This window comes from Manacus vitellinus, unplaced genomic scaffold, assembly GCF_001715985.3.
Source record: "Manacus vitellinus isolate BGI_N305 unplaced genomic scaffold, ASM171598v3 scaffold_36_pilon, whole genome shotgun sequence".
NCBI classification, from domain to species: Eukaryota; Metazoa; Chordata; class Aves; order Passeriformes; family Pipridae; genus Manacus; species Manacus vitellinus.
Window position 1 is genome coordinate 523656 of NW_021940508.1, and position 16646 is coordinate 540301.

The window sequence follows — 16646 nt, forward strand, 5'->3', positions numbered from 1 at the left end:
TTAGAATAGCAAACCGCAGTGTTTAACTGCAATCAATTTTTTGGTAACCATTTTGAAAACTAGTGTCTTTACTGTTGTCTTTACCAGAAACCATGTGAAATTTATGGCAAAACTAAGTTTCAAGAAAGCTAAACAGCCCTTAAATTACCTTGTTTTAAGACCTTTTTGTCATGTCCAGCTCTACTGTACACCTTGAAAACTAGGAGTATACTTTAGACCTCAACTGAGACCTAAAGCTGGTTTGATGCTACTACTTAAGACATTCTTGTGACTTGGGAGTAATATATTGTTCAAGTGGAAGTAATTAGAGCTTATACTTTTTTGTGTTAAAATGAAGCCTTGTTCCTCACATAGGAAGTGATCTGTGGGGTAGGTATTGATGGACCAAAAGGTGTGGACCTCTGCAAAACTCTTCCTTTGATGTTGAAATTGGCCATTTTGGAAACAATCAGAACAAGACTTTGCACTTGCCGACTCTATTTCATGATACTGCAGTTTCACTGGATACTGTTATAATATTAATTTGAAAAGGATGTCCTGGAATCTGATGTGTGAATTCCTATTGTGATAATTTAACCTTTCCTTCACTAGTGAAAGGTAGGGATTTTTAGAGCTGTCTATATATTTGGAAATGTATTTTCTACTTCTGCATTCTTGGGGCTAGTAAATACAAACACTTTTTTTTAAAACTAAAAATATATTTATTTCTGCAATGCTGGCTCATGGTAAATCAGCATTTTCAGTATGATCACAAAGAAACCTGAGCAGTGCAAGTGCTTGGCTGGTTTGATAGACAGGATGTTCTCCTGGCTTTGGGAAGGTGATATTTGCATGCTGATGAATTGTAGAGAAGTGTTTTCATTGTCAATCTTAAGAGTATTTGAAAGAGCTTTAAGATTCTGGTTTTTAAATGTCTGGTTTTTAAAGAAGTCTGGAGACAGCAGTATTGCCAAAGAAACTTCACTGGGATTGTACAATGTACAAGTTGGATCAATACTTTGTTCCAGTTGTATTTCTGGCCATACTTCATGTGCTAAGCATAATATTTTCAATCATGTACAGCATACTTATCTATACCTGAGGGGAATGCATTCAAAATTTGTAGTCTTCAACTTGGAACAAGGCATTCTGACTGTTGCCTTAGGCTAATGCTTTCCTAAAACTAAAAAGACCAGTAGTCAACACCACCTTTAAAATGGTATAGGAATTCCAAAATAAACTTAAAGAATTGTATTTGTTCCTTTTATCAATTACTTGCCTTTTGAATTCCTTCAGTTTGCAACAGGCTGCTTTCAGTAACTGGGAAATGTTGTCTTATGCCCAGCAGGAATAGTCCCAGAGCCATTGGATAAAATAATGTCATAGGAGCCAGGAATTCCATATTCTGTATCTTCCGTTCTGTAGAACAGCATGCTTTATGTTCATTGCTCAGATGACATGCTTGTCTGAAGGACAGCACTCTTCAAAATGCTTGTCATATTGGCTTTCCTGGCTCGCTCTTGCCGTGAGATTTTGACTGGTAAAGAGATAGGGTACTGAAGTGGAGAAGGGATATGTAATCTTAAAAGGTTTTGAATTCTAAACATCTGAAGATAATATATTGTCAATACAATTTTTCTTTTTAAGAACTTAATTGGAAAATATCAGTGGGTGAAACATAAGTCAACTTATTCCAGATAGCTTTCAGAGTCAGGGGTACTAAATAAGCAATTGTCAGTGTTCTGAATCAACCATAAACCAAGAACTCTAAAACTTCCGGAATAAACTTTAGTAAGTTTTTTTTCTGATGCAGTTTCTAAATGTTATATATGCAAATTCAGGAAGATTTTCAGTTTCACTTGTGCACAGGATTATTTCCTTGCCTTCTTTGTGGTATTTGAATAGTGTGTTAAATCCAATTATCTTGCTGTACTTCAGAGCTGCCTTCATTATCCTTAGACTGAAGAGTAGAAATGTTTCCCTTTAACATGAATTTCCCTAGCCTCGGGTCTCTGCCTGGCAGAGGCACCGAAACAAGAACCTGCTGGATGTGATGGAGTTCAATCTAGAGAGCTATGAAACTTTTTAATAAGCTGGCCTTGTGTGTGTATGCCAAACTGTTAAGCACAGAGTGCTGTTTGCATAGCTAAATTGCACAGAAGCCTGGCTAAGACCTGACTGGTGGCCTGTGAAGCAGCACCATTACAAGGCTCTGTGCATGAAATGGAAAAAATAGTGTCAAGTACTGTTTCTTTAATCTCTCTGCTTAAAGCTGAATTAGAAGTATCTTTCCATTTTGCCTTCTCTTTTTGAAGAGATGGGTAGGATTTGTCCTACAGCTGTGGCTCCTCACAGCTGTGCAGGGTAAGACCTTGCTGAAGGTGTCCTGGACTGTCAGTGTCAATTGTCAAGTCCTTTCAGCCTGGGCCTGCTAGAAGTCTTTAAGAGTTGAAGTCAATGTTGACATTCTTTAGATGAGATAGCCAAGTATGAAACTGTTTCTACAAATATTAGATGAGGTGTCATCTTGTGCTGTTGACTGGCTAATAAACTGCATTCCTGCCTTTCCCCTTACCCTTCAATGATAAATGATCATGATCTGTATGACTCAGTGCATTTAACAGTGGTGTACATATGTGGTATAAACATCTAAATGAGTTGTTAACTACTGCCTCCTGATGATGACCAAATGAAAGTAATTGGTTGGGGTGATTGTGTCATTTGTATTCATACATGTACTGTGACTAGAAGATAAGTAATTTTAAAAGTCAATTTTTAAAGTATCCCGGCATTTATCAAGAAGATGAAACAAATATACTTCTTTAAAGGACACTTGATTTCTAGCTTTGAAGATGTATTCACTTGCTGTTCAGACTTCAGATAAAGGCTAGTAGTTGCTGCCTGATGTGGAGATCAGCTTAACTCTGGAATAGAATAACTGCTGAGTAGTGAAGTCTGTACTGCTTGTCAAAAGCTGTTGTCAGATGTGCCTAGATAGCCTCCTTGAAGAATAGTGTGGACATGTTGGCATTTTACCAGTTCACTTGTGTAAGATAGATTAGTATCACTGTAGACTCAGTGTTGTAAAACAAAACTAATGATGTCTGATCTTTTTTCTTCCAGACTGTCATTTTACTCTGGCCATTCTTCATTCTCCATGTACTGCATGCTCTTCGTAGCAGTAAGTATGCTCTTTCCATCTAAAGGTCAATAAAGTCAGTTAGCTACCTACTACAAAAATTGAAATATGGACCCCACTGCTTTGCACAGGGGATATGGCTTTTGTAGGATGCTTGTCTGGGATAGCTGAAGATTTCTCAATAGGAGTTGTAAGAGTGGTGATACTGGGACAAGAAGTAGAAATATCTTCAGTATGCCTAAAAATGATACCTGGCTTGTGTGTCTTGTCTAAAATAAGCCTGTGACGAGTGAGTTTGGAAAAGAAGATGCTACTTAAATTTAGTTACATTTAAAGTATTGTAAACCATATAAAAATCTATAATAAGATATGCTTGACTTAATGAAATGTGCAAAGCCTATTTAAAACAAAAGCAAACAAAACCCCTAAACTTAAACACTGATCAAATGTGGCTGGGCCCATAAGAGCAAAAGAGCAGATCAACCTGAATTTCTGAATTCCTTTTATTTCCTCCTATCTTTTAGGGGCCGAGAGATAGAGTGAGGGATCTGTCTATGAAAGTAAATATTAATTGTAAGATCAATTCAGTGATGCTTCAGTGGGAGATAATTATATTTCAGTTGAAATTGTTCTAAATCAGCTAGGGCAAATTATCTTCACTCCTTGCATAAGCTTTGTAACACTGAAGGGTTAATTTGGTTGTTCTCCCTCTGCTAACTGGTAACACAGAAGGCATTAAACAACTTTGCGGAATTTTATTGTTAATGTAACTGTGAAGGTAAGCTCTAGTCCTGGACACAAATTGCTAACATAATACATACATTACATAATACACAAACTTAACAGATCTCAGATTCAATTTGCTTTCTCATTTTAGTTGCATTTTTAATATTTTCACTGTCTCTTGGCAATAGTATCACGTCCACAGTGAGAGGACAGATTGTTCAAACTAAACAAAAAACCATACAACCACACTTAAAAAAGGGATGGCTCTTCAGTATAATGCATGTATTTTTTAGCTTTATTTTAAGAGAAAGCTATTTCAGAAGCTTAATGTTCAGTTTTGATCTTTCATTGATGTTTGTTTATGGCTTAAACTTGTTTAGTTCTGCTTTATTCTTTACTTGTCTTATCTAATGTAAATACAAAGAGTTCATAAAAGTATTGAGTCCTGGGTTTGACTGGAATATAGTGTGACTTCCAGTCAGCTATTTGCATTTTTTAAAATAAATAATAGTGCCTTTACTTGCTCATTAAGACTGTCAGTCTCCAAAATTCTGTAAAATCTTGTAATAGATTTTCAAAGACAAAAGCACTATTTCCACAGTATGATGGAGCAATTACTACTGTATACCCTTATCCTGATTTGCTCCTCTGGGTTCAGTCATATCCTTTTCACCCAGTGTCTCCTTAACATAGCTTTGTTGAGCAACCTGATAACGTAATACTGCCGCCTCACAGAAGGACAAACTTGGAGATACGAAAAACCTTTGTAGGTGTGTGGCAATATGTATGGTTTATAATTTATACTGACTGGATTACAGTCATCTGGCAGGGGTCTGAAGCTGTCTGAGCTTTTACCTCTGTTGCATGTTTCAGGAGAGTTCTGCATGCTGCAGCCTGGGGAAATGGGTGGTCAGGAGGACTTCTCAATTCATCAGCCGAATACAAGATAATAGTACACAAAGATAATACAATTCTTTAGTAAAATACAAGATAGTAGATGTGCTGAACAGATTGGACTTGGGACCTTGTTTGTTTAACCTATTAGGCTTGGAAAAAATTCAGCCTTTGGCAAGAAATTCTTTATTTTGAAGTTACTAACTGCATGTGTGTTGAATAATGCTTTCTGTAGTTGCCTCTGGCATGGTTTTTTGAATCCATGCAAAGGAGTTTCTGTGGAGAGTTCTTGAAGAGGAAATGATGAACCTTGGGTATCTTGGGGCTCTGCATATGAGCTTCACTTTTGACAGCCTTCTGCATGGGTGGGTGGTGGGACAGTGCAAGTCAGATCCATCCTGGGTGTTCCACTCTGAAATGCTGTAAATCTTGACTTGTGTCAGTCCTGGTTCAGACACTTGCCGTGATCAGAAGCTCTCCTTGTGTTCGGTCCTGTAGTAATTGCAAGACAATATGGCTTTACTTAGTAGCGCCCTTAAACTGGAGGGGAACGAATGTCTTTAAGTCTTTGAACATGACATTTGTTGAATGGGAAGCATTTCATTGGAGATCAGTTTGTTACTTGACAAACCAGTCAACGAGTAGCCAGAGCCCTGGCTGGAGGAGAAGGCATTCTTTGTCTGTTCCTGCACCCCAGTTTCTTCTCTTGTCTCTGGCTGAACTATGGCCCAGTACAAATAAGAGGCTTTGTGGAGATTAGACTTCTAGTTCCTTTTCCCTGGTAATAACATTATTCATCTAGAATGTCAGATGTAGGGATATCTGAAGAAGGTTAGTGGCTCCTGTGCAGTATGTTAATATCTTGCTGATTAACACAGCCTTACTGCATACCAGAAAAACCAAAAAGGTGCCAATGTCTTTAAAAAGACAGCTAGTGCAGGAAGGTGAGGAACACACATACACAGTTGCCCATGCTTTAAGCCAAACGTGCAGCACTTGATAACTTGTTTGTTAACTGAACTCTGATATATGTTGGCTTCATCTGCTCCTTGCACACATTCTGCAGCCACGCACTGAGTCATCAGCAGGACCGACTGTTAACATGTTGCTGTATTCAGGGGCAGTGTTAATCATAACCAGACACTGGCATGCTGGTTTCTGGAGAGGCTGGAGGAGTCTGTCGTGTGTGTGTGTACTGCAGAAAGCATGCTCTTGTGTGTTACTTGCTGAACATGTGTACTGTGTCAGGTGAAGCTATGACTTTATAGAGAAGCAGTCATGGGAGAAGCAGCTGAGGGGGCTGGGGTTGTTTAGCCTGGAGAAAAGGAGACTCAAGGATGACCTTATTGCTCTACAGCTACCTGAGAAGGTTGTATTTGTGTGGTTATTGGTCTCTTCTCCCAGGTAAAAAGTAATAGGATGAGAGGAAATGGCCCAAGTTAATGCCAGGGGAGGTTTAGATTGGATATTAGGGAAAATTTCTTCTTGGAAGAGATTGTTATGCATTAGACCAGGCTGTCCCGGGGAAGTGGTTGAATCTCCAACCCTGGAGGTATTTAAAAGATGTGTGGATATGACACTTGAGGACATGGTTTAGTGGTGGTCTTGGCAGTGCTGGATTAACAGTTGGACTCAAAAGATCTTAACAGTCTTTTCCAACCTAAACAGTTCTATGATTCTATGACATTTTTGACTTGGCAACCATTTGGATTTCTTAAAGAGTCTGAATTATTCTGGGGAGCATTCCTTCTGTTTGAGAGATTCCTGAAAGTATCTGAGTTCTGACAGCATGGCTTTACTGGTATCAGGAGAAGAAACTGCAATTTTAAACATAATCCTGTGCTGCATGTGCCACCTCATAGCAAGGGCAACACATGAAAACACCACTCACTGCGTCAGTCACCAAATTCTGTACCATAACTGTTTGTTGCATTGGAATGTTAAATAATTTATATTATCTACATATTTAAATACACAGCAGTATATATATCAGCTGCAATTCTCACAGTATAGACATCACTGCAGCTGTAAGAAAGCTGTTGTGCCTAGCTGGACTAGATTAAAACTGGGTTTTCAGCCCACTCCCATGTTAAAGTTACGGTGTCTTCTAGTTTTTAACTCATTGATACACAGAATGAGTGAAACACAGGAAAAAAATCTGCTTGCAGACTGTCAGTCTAGGAAGCTTTAGTGGAGAATGTATTTTGAGACTCATTTGGCAGAGCTAGATGGGTTAGTTTGGGTCCAGGCAGAGCTATTATCCTGGAGATAACAGCTTCTGCCAACATCTTCATGTGGAAACTAGATGAAGTTTGACCGTAACAGTATGTGGGAACCCAGTGACCTAATAACAGATGCTGGATCCCAAATTGTCTCTGTCATCTGCCCCTGCTGCTCCTTTCCTTTTATAGTTAAACAGCTGGCATGGTCTCTCCTGTATCAACAAAACCATTTAATCTTGGCTTGGAGAATGGGAGGGCAGGTATAGTTGAACACTTCTTCTAGCAGTGTTTAGTGTGACCAGACTAGCACCCTGCCCCCTGGAAGGGGAGATGCTGCAGCTACTCATAAGAGGGTTTTTTTGGTTTTTTGTTTTTTTTTTAAACTTCTGTTTAAAAGCTATTGTAAATTAAAATTCTAAATGCATGCTGTCATCAGTAGTGAGAATGGTCCACTGCAACTGTTGCAGTTGGCAGAAATGAGTGTGGCCCTGAGGATCAGGTTGCTGTAACAGTCAGTCTTGGTGTAGCTGGGCTGGGCACTTCGCTGCCTGCACCTATGAAGAATAGGGCTGCAGTAACCCAGCCAAGAGGCCCTGCTATTCTGGGGATGGCAACGTGTTTGTGCTGCTTACCCTTGGGACAAAAAGGGATGATGATTCTTGCACAATGTAACTTGAGTGGCTCTCAAGCTCTCCCGCAGTTCATTGGAAACATTTTATGTGTCCAAGGACACAGGGAATTGCAGATGAGAACAGGAGTGCATCTGCTGTTTCAGTGGCCTAGACTGACAACCTTCTTTTGCAGAGAGATCATAGGATAAACAAAAGTGGAAGGGAGCTTTAGGCTGCTTTTGGTACTCATGTACCTAAGTGCACCAGTCAAGCTTTGCTCTTTACCTCTGACTTTAATTTTTTATGTTGGGATTGGAGGTTGAGTGAAACAGTACTCAAACATTTAAGAGCCTAGGAGCCTTACAGTATTTTAGGTATGTCTGTTTGCAACGCACTGTTTCTTTACTTTCCCACACGCTACTGACTAGAGCTACAGAACAGTCTTTAATGTGTTCCTACCCATGTGAAAGTTGAGGACTACCTAGTCATCTAAAACGAATGAGAAGACATTTGTTACTGAAAATATTTTATTTGGCTGTAACTGTGCATAGTACCAACCAATCTACTTGAAGCAAAGATGAAAAAATAAAGGGTAATCAGTGATGCTGCAAGGCTCAAGGATGGAGACACTTGTGCTTCTACTTGTATGGGCTCCTAATAGTGCTTTAATATTGGAATTTAGACTTTGTAATAGTAAGCAAACAAAGCCAAATGATTTCTTCATAATTTGCTTGGAAGTTAGGACAGTAGTGATGACAGTATTGTGAACTGGCTCCTGTAGGACTGAGCTGAATGCAGTTCCTTGCAGGGCTTTAGTTCCTCTAGCAAAGGTTAAAATACTTACTCCAAGTAGAACAAACACATTTATTAATTTCTTTTCTCATCAGAAAGGAACCAAGTGTTGTATTCCAATTTGCAATGGAATGAAATGTTATTGTTTATCCTGCTCTTGTGGTAAAAATGATTTCAATAAGCAGTTATTTCAGCAATGTACAGCCAAGTTGAAGCTGGAGGATTAAAACCAAAAAAAACATTGTTCACTGGACAAGAAAGGTCTGTATAGAACAGATTGATTACACTTTTGATATTGAATTGAAAGTTGAGCTATTACTAGTAACAGACAGGATTTTCTCTCCATTGCATAGGAGGCATCTCTTGCACATCAATTGCCTTTGACAGCAGTATGCAGTTACCTTGAAGAGCCCAGAGTAGTACATATTACGCTTTTTGTCCCTAGTCTGGTCATTTTTCCCCCCCTTAATTCAGCTGTCCAATGGATCAGTTACCTGCTGGGCTATTCAAACATCAGAGCTGACACAGGGGAGTCAGACGTGATCAGAGTAATATGAATACCATCCTCTTGATCAGCAGCCTAGACATACCCTCGCCTGCAAGTAACTGCAGAGCTGTATCCTTTTCCTTTGCTGGAAGGGGAAAAATTAATTCTGAAGTGTTGCTTCTTTTTTCTTTATTTTCTGCCCAATCAAAATAAAGCTAAAGAACATAAAATAATGGAGATATACCAAGGATACTTATTAGATATTAAATACTCGATAGGAAAAGGAGGTGGCCTCATTAAAAAGGCAAAATTAATTGATAGACATTGAAGTCTAAGTTGCCTTTTTTTTTTTTGAGAACCCCAGCTCATAATTGGCTCATGAATTCTTCTACAGCTCTGTAGTCCTTTTATAATAGTTGTGTTTGGACATGAGCCTGTTGTATTTAAAAGTACATGGGAAAGACATCCATATTTCTGGTTTGCAGGCAGTGTCTTGTTGGCTGATGCTTAGATCTCTGTGTTTATTCATAGATACAGTGCTTACAGGTATAAAACAAGCTGTTGCACTTGTATGTAATATTTGCATAAACACAAGACTGTGTATGACGGGTTATTTCTCAGCACATCTTGTGGTTCTTGGCCACTCTTTTGTCTCAGAACTGCAATTTTTAAACTGTTTCCTGGATTTTGTATACTTTCTTAAATTCCAGATTTTGTGCAAGCTGAAATACGTTTAACTTTTATACAAAGCTATTTGAATATAGCTTTTATACAAACTAGCTTTTATATGAAGGTATTGCTCAAGTTTCCTGTAATGAGCAGAAAGGAAAGAGCTATTTTGCAGACATTTACAGAAGTAGTATAAAGCTTGGAGGATTTCTGAAGGGGACCTTTTTCTCTGCTGTTACCTAGTCTGAGCAAGGCAGAGGTGTTCTGGTCTGTACTGCTGGATTGTTGAATAGGATTGGAACAGGGATGGCAGATCATCTGTGCATCTGTCTAACTGTTTGTTTTCTGTTGCTTTGTAACATTGTGCAAGAATCTAGGCTGAATGTCTCGGCTCTTTCATTCTTTTGGAGGATCTTGTTTGAACAACTGCTTTTATCAGATGCTCAGGTGCAAACTGTCTTGTGCAAGTTTGTAGTACTGTGGTTATATTCCTGAGTCAGAGCTTCTTGAATTGGGAAGAATCCTTATGATTTGTGGCTCCTGGGACTTTTTGGGTCGACATGCTTCGAAGTTTGGCTTTCCTAGTGGTAGTCAATAATGGATTCAAATACTAATTATAACCTCAGAAGTATTTTGTGCCTACTAGAACAGTAATGCTATGGGGCTTCTCCTTAGTGCTCAGGCAGATGTCATAAACTGAAGTTAGACATGACTAATGGTAAATGCTAACTAAGCTAAGTAAAGGAAATGCCACTTACTTGCTCTTTCCCAAAACATGTACTGACTACTATAGTCTCTTAAAGTAGGGTTTGTTTCATGAGAACTGACTTTCTGCACCTATGTTTGTCCTCCAGACTCAGACAAACTGAGAAGTGTTCTTGTTTCCCTGTGTCACAGGGGAGTTCTTTCTCCAGGAAAACTGTTTCCTTGTTCTATTTTGCTATAGAGTTCATGATGCTGTGAGCCTGTTAGGGTAGAGGAGACCAAAATAAGAGGGAAAATAGGTACATCTCTAAAGTAAAAGTGTGCCTTGCTTCTGTTCCTTAGGACCTGTAGGAAATAAAGTTACTGGGACCTTTTGGTATCAGGAGAAAATCCATTTTTGAAAAGCATTTTGAAAATTGGTACAAGTAGAACTGTTATGTGGTGGGGGAAACCCCCACCCAAAACTTCTTCCTTTTGACTTCCATTCTTAAAGGAATGCAGGAGGATTTCCCATACCTTAATAGGCAAAAGATTTTGCAGTACAGAATTCTTGTATAATATGGTTTTGGAAAAAAATGAGAAGGTATTGAATGAAAAACAACCAAGGGGGTTTAGGTATTGAAACTAAATATCTGAAATATGACCTTGGTTGGTGGAGTGAATAGGTTTTGATAGATTTAAAAGAATTTTGTGCCCTTAAAGTGACACGTTAGCTGTTAAGAAATTTTCTTGTGAAGCTGTATGGTTATACTTCCAGAAGTCCATGTAGGACTTATAAGTCAATGTATTTTAAAATTAGGTAGGCATGTGTACATGTATATTAATACTGCCCTGGTGGAAGAGCAAATGCTTGAAAGCCAAGCTAGAAATGTTGAGTAGCAAATAATTCTCCAGTTCCAGAGACCCTTTCATTCATGTCTGTGGCTTCTTGCAAGAAGCCACAAAGTAGCTGTGAGTTTTTCTTCATTGCTGTGAGTATTTTTAGAAATGAAGTACTAGATCATAGATTAAGAGGAAACTTGTGTTCAGGATGTGTGTGGTGTAGAGAACATATTTTCATTATAGAGTAAGCTAGCAGGGGAAAAAAGGCTGGATATTATTTAATCTCACTGCAAGAAAGTTTTATGAAATCTCTTTGCACTTTAAAAAGAATGAATGAAACAAACATGAGAAACAGCAGGAGTGGAGAGATATAGAGCATAGCTGAACAATACTGATGAAGAATCAGACTGCTCAGAACAGAGTAGCAGAGAAGCTGGCAAGATGAAACAGCTGCATGACAGGAGCCAGGCACCAGAATGGCTTGGGATGTTCCTATATCCTATATCATATGTTCCTATGATCCTTGTGATCATAGCTCACAGATGTATTTATCAGCACCAATCCAAATGCTGGTAAGGGGCATTTCAGTAGCATTAATCAGATGATGTTTCCAGAAGTTCCTGTAACAGTCAGTTACAATTCCACAGATTACAGGTTTACTTACAAAGCTTATTCCTTTCTAGGAAAGAGACTTGGGTGGGGAGGTAGGGATTTGCTCCTGTTTTCCTTTTCTATGCCTGTGCTGTAAATGACTTCAAAGAGGAGCAAAAGAACCTGAGGTATGCTGTGAAGGAGAGGGTTCTGTAAACAGCCTGAAGCCATTGCCCTCTGTTAGTCAACAGGGTAAAAACAGTAGTAAGAGTTAATGCAGCGTGGGACCAGGACATCTCTATATTGTTCATTTAATGCTGTATAAGGGCTAATACTGTGTAAAGATAAGTTGGGAATACTTCTGGTATCAATCTTTGTTTGATACATTTTGTAATGTTTGAAACATTTAATGAATAAGGCAAAAGCTTCTTTTCTCCTTGGCTGCTTTATTTTCCTGTGTGGACCTGATGGCCTGTTGCAGCCCAGACACGTACTGTTGTCTTTAGGAGTGAGTCACGGTAGTGGGAGGAAGCTTGGCAGGGGAGCACAACAAGTGTCTGAGCCTGTTAAAGGCAGTGTCAGTTGGAAGTTACCCGATTAAAAATAATATGGCACATCTGCCATTGCAGCAGCTGGTTAATAAGCAATGCCTCTCAACAGAACAGCAAAAAACCCTGAAAGATAAAAAAACCCCAATTGTAACCAGAATAACAGCTGCTACTTGTGAAACTTAATACCACAGTGATCAGTCACCCTGATACTTATCTGTGGTATCCTTTCTCACTGTTCTCATGCCTAGTTTTAGAACAATGTAAATCTATTTGCTGGTAGTACGTGCAAGAAGGTTTGTGGTCATTTCCTGTACAGATACTGGAGCTAATGGTGTGAAGAATCCCCTAGAATTGGTGAAGCCAATTGGGAGCCAACTGCTTGTGTTCTGCAGTTGAAGGAACAGCTCCAGATCTGACAGATTACTCGCATAGTATAGAAATGAAGCTTTCACGTAGATGTCAAATACAAGTTGGTTTGATGTTTTGTCAAGCAGAAAGAAAATCTGAATACATGCTGCATAAGGGCAATGCAAAGACTGGTTTATTGGTCATTCAGTGGGGTGGGCTGGCATCTTTCCAAGTTGGCTTCTGTGGCTTGCCTCCTTTTCTTCCTGTGTTCAGAAGTAAACCTGTTTTCTCACATAATTGCAGTTGCATAACCCTTTTTCTTTCTACTATGACTATACATCTTTGCCAATTACTAAAAATGCTTCCATGGAAAGAACTTGATTGCAGCAAGGTATTTTTAGCTACCTTCGGCAGAATTTAGTGAGAATAGGGAAAGATGAAAGAACAGCCAGTATAAAATCATCAGCCAACTCTTTAGGCTACCAGCATGTGCTCCTCGGGCCCACCTCTGGTCCGTTTGTCACTGGGGTAGTGTTCTGGTCTGCTATTGGTAAATCCAGAAGTAATATTATTTTTAAGTCCATTAAAACAGTTTTTGTTAAAAGAACTATGTGACAGATAATTTTTCAAGTGGCTAACTTGTATTTTCCCTAGTGGTGAATTTGAAGCCCACAGAAATGTGCAGTGCCCACCGTTTTGAAGGGGGAAAATAATTTTTCAGTTCAGGCTTAGCTGTTGCTTCTTGAGTTTTTGATTTTACCCTGACCTTGCTATTAAAGAAAACTGGTTATGGACAGGGTTGATGTTTTTGATGCTCCATTTATAACTGAAAATGTCAGCATGCCAAAATTATGATGTAAGTTACTCAGAGAAACATTCCCCAAGTGTTTACCTTTGGAAAGTAGCACCTTTGCATTTACAGTGCATGCTCTGTGCCTGTATTTACATTGTAAATGTAATGCTTCTCAAAACTCAGCCATGGCTTTTGAAGTTGGCAGTGGAGGATTTTACTGAAGTTTGTTGTGCTGCTCAGTGCCCAACGCCTGTGTGTTAGTTAACTTCTATGGTTTCTCAGCTTAACCATCAGTTAAGGTTTTGTCCTTGCCCCGAAGTTCCTAGATGGCTCTGAAAAGATATACTCGAAATGTTAAATGTAACTTAAAACTGTATTGTTCTTCTCAGTAAATACAGTAACTATGGTGCTTTTTTTTGGTGATAGGACCAAGTTCCAGAATAAATTCGCTGTTTACAGAGTGGATTTGGAGAAGATCCTCCTCAGCTATAAAGCTTGACAGACCTAGACAGATCCTAGACAGATCAGAGAAGGAGACAAAGGAAGGGTCTTGGTTTAGATTAGATGGGAAAGTAATAGTGTGAATCTGAGATAACACATCAAAAGCATAGATACACACAACAAAAGTAGAGCTGAGGGGAGGGAAAAAGCATGGGAACTGCTCATATCCATTTGTTTACCAGAGTGGCAGCATGGCTAATATGCAGCTAAAAAGGGTGAGGAGCAGACAGAGCTCAGTGATATACAGCAGTGACAACTGAGGAATGTGATCCTAGATGCTATGAATCATTATATCAAGTTAGTTCCGATACTTGGCTATAGCTGGAATATTGGGCTAAAAAAGATGACTGGAAGGTGACTGGAAAGGTGACTGGAATTGAGAATATTTTTAACTTTAAAGTTTTCAACTTTAAAGTCAGCTCTATGCATAGTATATGTAAACTTTTCTTTTTTTACAAGGCTTTCCTGTTGTTCATACAGGAGAAAAATATTGGTTTGACTTCTACTGGATTCTTTTAAAGCCTTAAAGTGCCTCTCATATTACCAGGACCTTTATCCTGTAAATACTCATTTGTTAAATTGGGACAAATAGAGCAAGTATGTACATGATGGTGTTAATATAGTCTTATACAGAACACAAAACCCAACACTATCAAACTCTGCCTTACATCCTTGTGAGAGTAAAGCACCTGGAATAGCTGGATATTATGAGGTCTCTCAATGCAAATTTTGACTCAGTTCTTCAATCAGACTCAACACAGTTTTACTGCCTCTGTGTTTACTGCATTTCATAACTATTTTTCTTTTTCTTTCAGCTTTACCTTCAGGCCAGAATGAAAGGGGACTGGGCAAGACTTGTACGTCCTACTATACAGTTTGGTCTCATTGCTGCATCTATCTACGTGGGTCTTTCACGTGTTTCTGACTACAAGCATCACTGGAGTGATGTCTTAACAGGACTCATTCAGGGAGCAGTGGTAGCTGTGCTCATTGTGAGTAATATCCTGAGGGCTGTGCATGTGTGAATGCTGCTTTTATGAACAGCACCTTAGAACTGCAGGCTGTGTTCAGAGGAAAGCAGACCTGTATTTCTAATGCTTCAAAAGTTGCTGACGTGGGGAAACAACTCCATGAACTTGGTGTAGCAGTAGTACTGTGGGGAGTGAGGCAGGCTCTGGCCCAGTGGAAAAGTGGCAGTTTTAGCTGTCAGACAACATGAAATGGTTCCTGCTTTTTAAATAACCAAGATGGAAATGGTCAACTGTAAAACCACGTGGGCCTCTCTATATAAATCATGCTTTCTGTTTCTAGCCAAATTCCAAATCTCAAGTACAATAGCAGAAGACTGTTTACAAGGTAAATGGGGAGAAAAAAAGGCCTTGAAGAAAAAGGAGAGCATGAAAGTGTCTGCCTCTGCCACCTTACACAGCCTGTTTTCTCAGTCTAATGAGAAAACATTAGACTAAAACCCTTCATTATTTGTGTGCATTTTGAGTAGTAAAAATGTGTTCACAAGGAGCCTGTGGAGTTTAGCTGTATTGATGAGTGAAAAGCTATCCTAAGGAAGAGACACTCAGCTAAACTTATTGCAGCATGCCTGGCTTAGTGGCAGCGGTTGTACTGACTGTCACCAGGGTGCCATGGCTGATTCATCTGTGGGAAGAGACAGAGAGACTTACAGTTCAGAGATGGGAGCTAACTGAGGTCATACTGAAGGATTCGGATACCAAGAACTGAGGCTCAGCTGGGAAGAACCACCTCCAAGATAAATACTTTGTCAGCTTTCTAAAGTCCATGCCCTTCTCAAGAAGGGTATGGTTCATTTCAAGACAAAGCTTTGTTTACTTGTTGCAATCAATAATCAAAACAAATCTTGGAGCAGCTCTGGGAAACCCTACCCCTCGTTTTTGTACAAAAATCTTATTTTCTAAGAAAAGGAGTGCAAGCAGTAAGAAACATCAGGGATTGAAGCGCTGAGGGCACTTTTATTAGGAAAACAAGTTTAGTGAAGGAGGTTGGATGGTTCAGAAGGTATCTTAGAGGTTCTTGGTATACAAGAAACAACAGAAGGTGGCATTACAGTGAACAGTTAAAAGGTGAGGAAATTGTTTTTAAAAATATATAACACCACCAACCCTCCCCTCCCCAAACTCTTACCTGGAAGAACTGAAGAGTTCCTCTCCAGAAACTGAGCTGAGGCAAGAGCATGCTGTGGCAGCAACTGCAACTGGACTGCTAAATTGAATTGAGCTAATCCAGCATTAAGTGGAAGCTGAAACTCACCTGGTCAGTGGCTAAAGCAGTTTGGTGGCTCATGAGCCAGCTGCCAGTGCAGGAGACTTTCTTCTGCCATAAATGATGTTCTGCAGTTCTCAGGGTTGCAGTGGGAGGGGAAGAGGTGACGTAGGAAGGGAAGGTGTCATGAAAGAAGGCACCTCATTTATTACACTCCATGCAGCACTGTACCCAGAACATACACTAGTGTGCCTTGGTGAAGTGAGCAGCAAGGTGCAGAACTGGATCAAGGCACCTGTCTCATAGTCGGGGAGATGTCTGCCAGCTGTGAAAGAAGTGAGGTGCTATGTTCAAAGGAATGCAGGAAAGGACGCTGTAGCTAGAGTTGTCCTTACAGGTGCTGGACTTAGGGGTGAGGGACAGGTATGGAGGAGGGAGAAGCTGTGAGCATTGCCAAGGAGAGGAAGCCAAGCTTGGTTTAACTGGCTTTAAAGAAATTCAAGTGAGAGTGACACCCCGGAGAATAGCAGATACTAACTACTGAACCCTGTTCCTCAGCTAAAGCACAAGCTTTCCTGTAT

General features: G+C 39.6%; 1 protein-coding gene across 2 annotated transcripts in view; it reads left to right on the plus strand.

The window, feature by feature from the left end:
* Window positions 1-16646, plus strand: part of PLPP1 (phospholipid phosphatase 1) — a 57165-nt gene that overhangs the window by 39673 nt on the left and 846 nt on the right. For both annotated transcript variants that reach the window (XR_003915962.1, XM_029961575.1), the window contains 2 exons: window positions 3103-3160; window positions 14646-14822. Coding sequence is in view for 1 of the 2 variants with exons in the window: in XM_029961575.1 (XP_029817435.1) it covers window positions 3103-3160; window positions 14646-14822 (235 nt within the window). In the remaining variant the exon portion in view is untranslated. The remainder of the gene's footprint in view (window positions 1-3102; window positions 3161-14645; window positions 14823-16646) is intronic.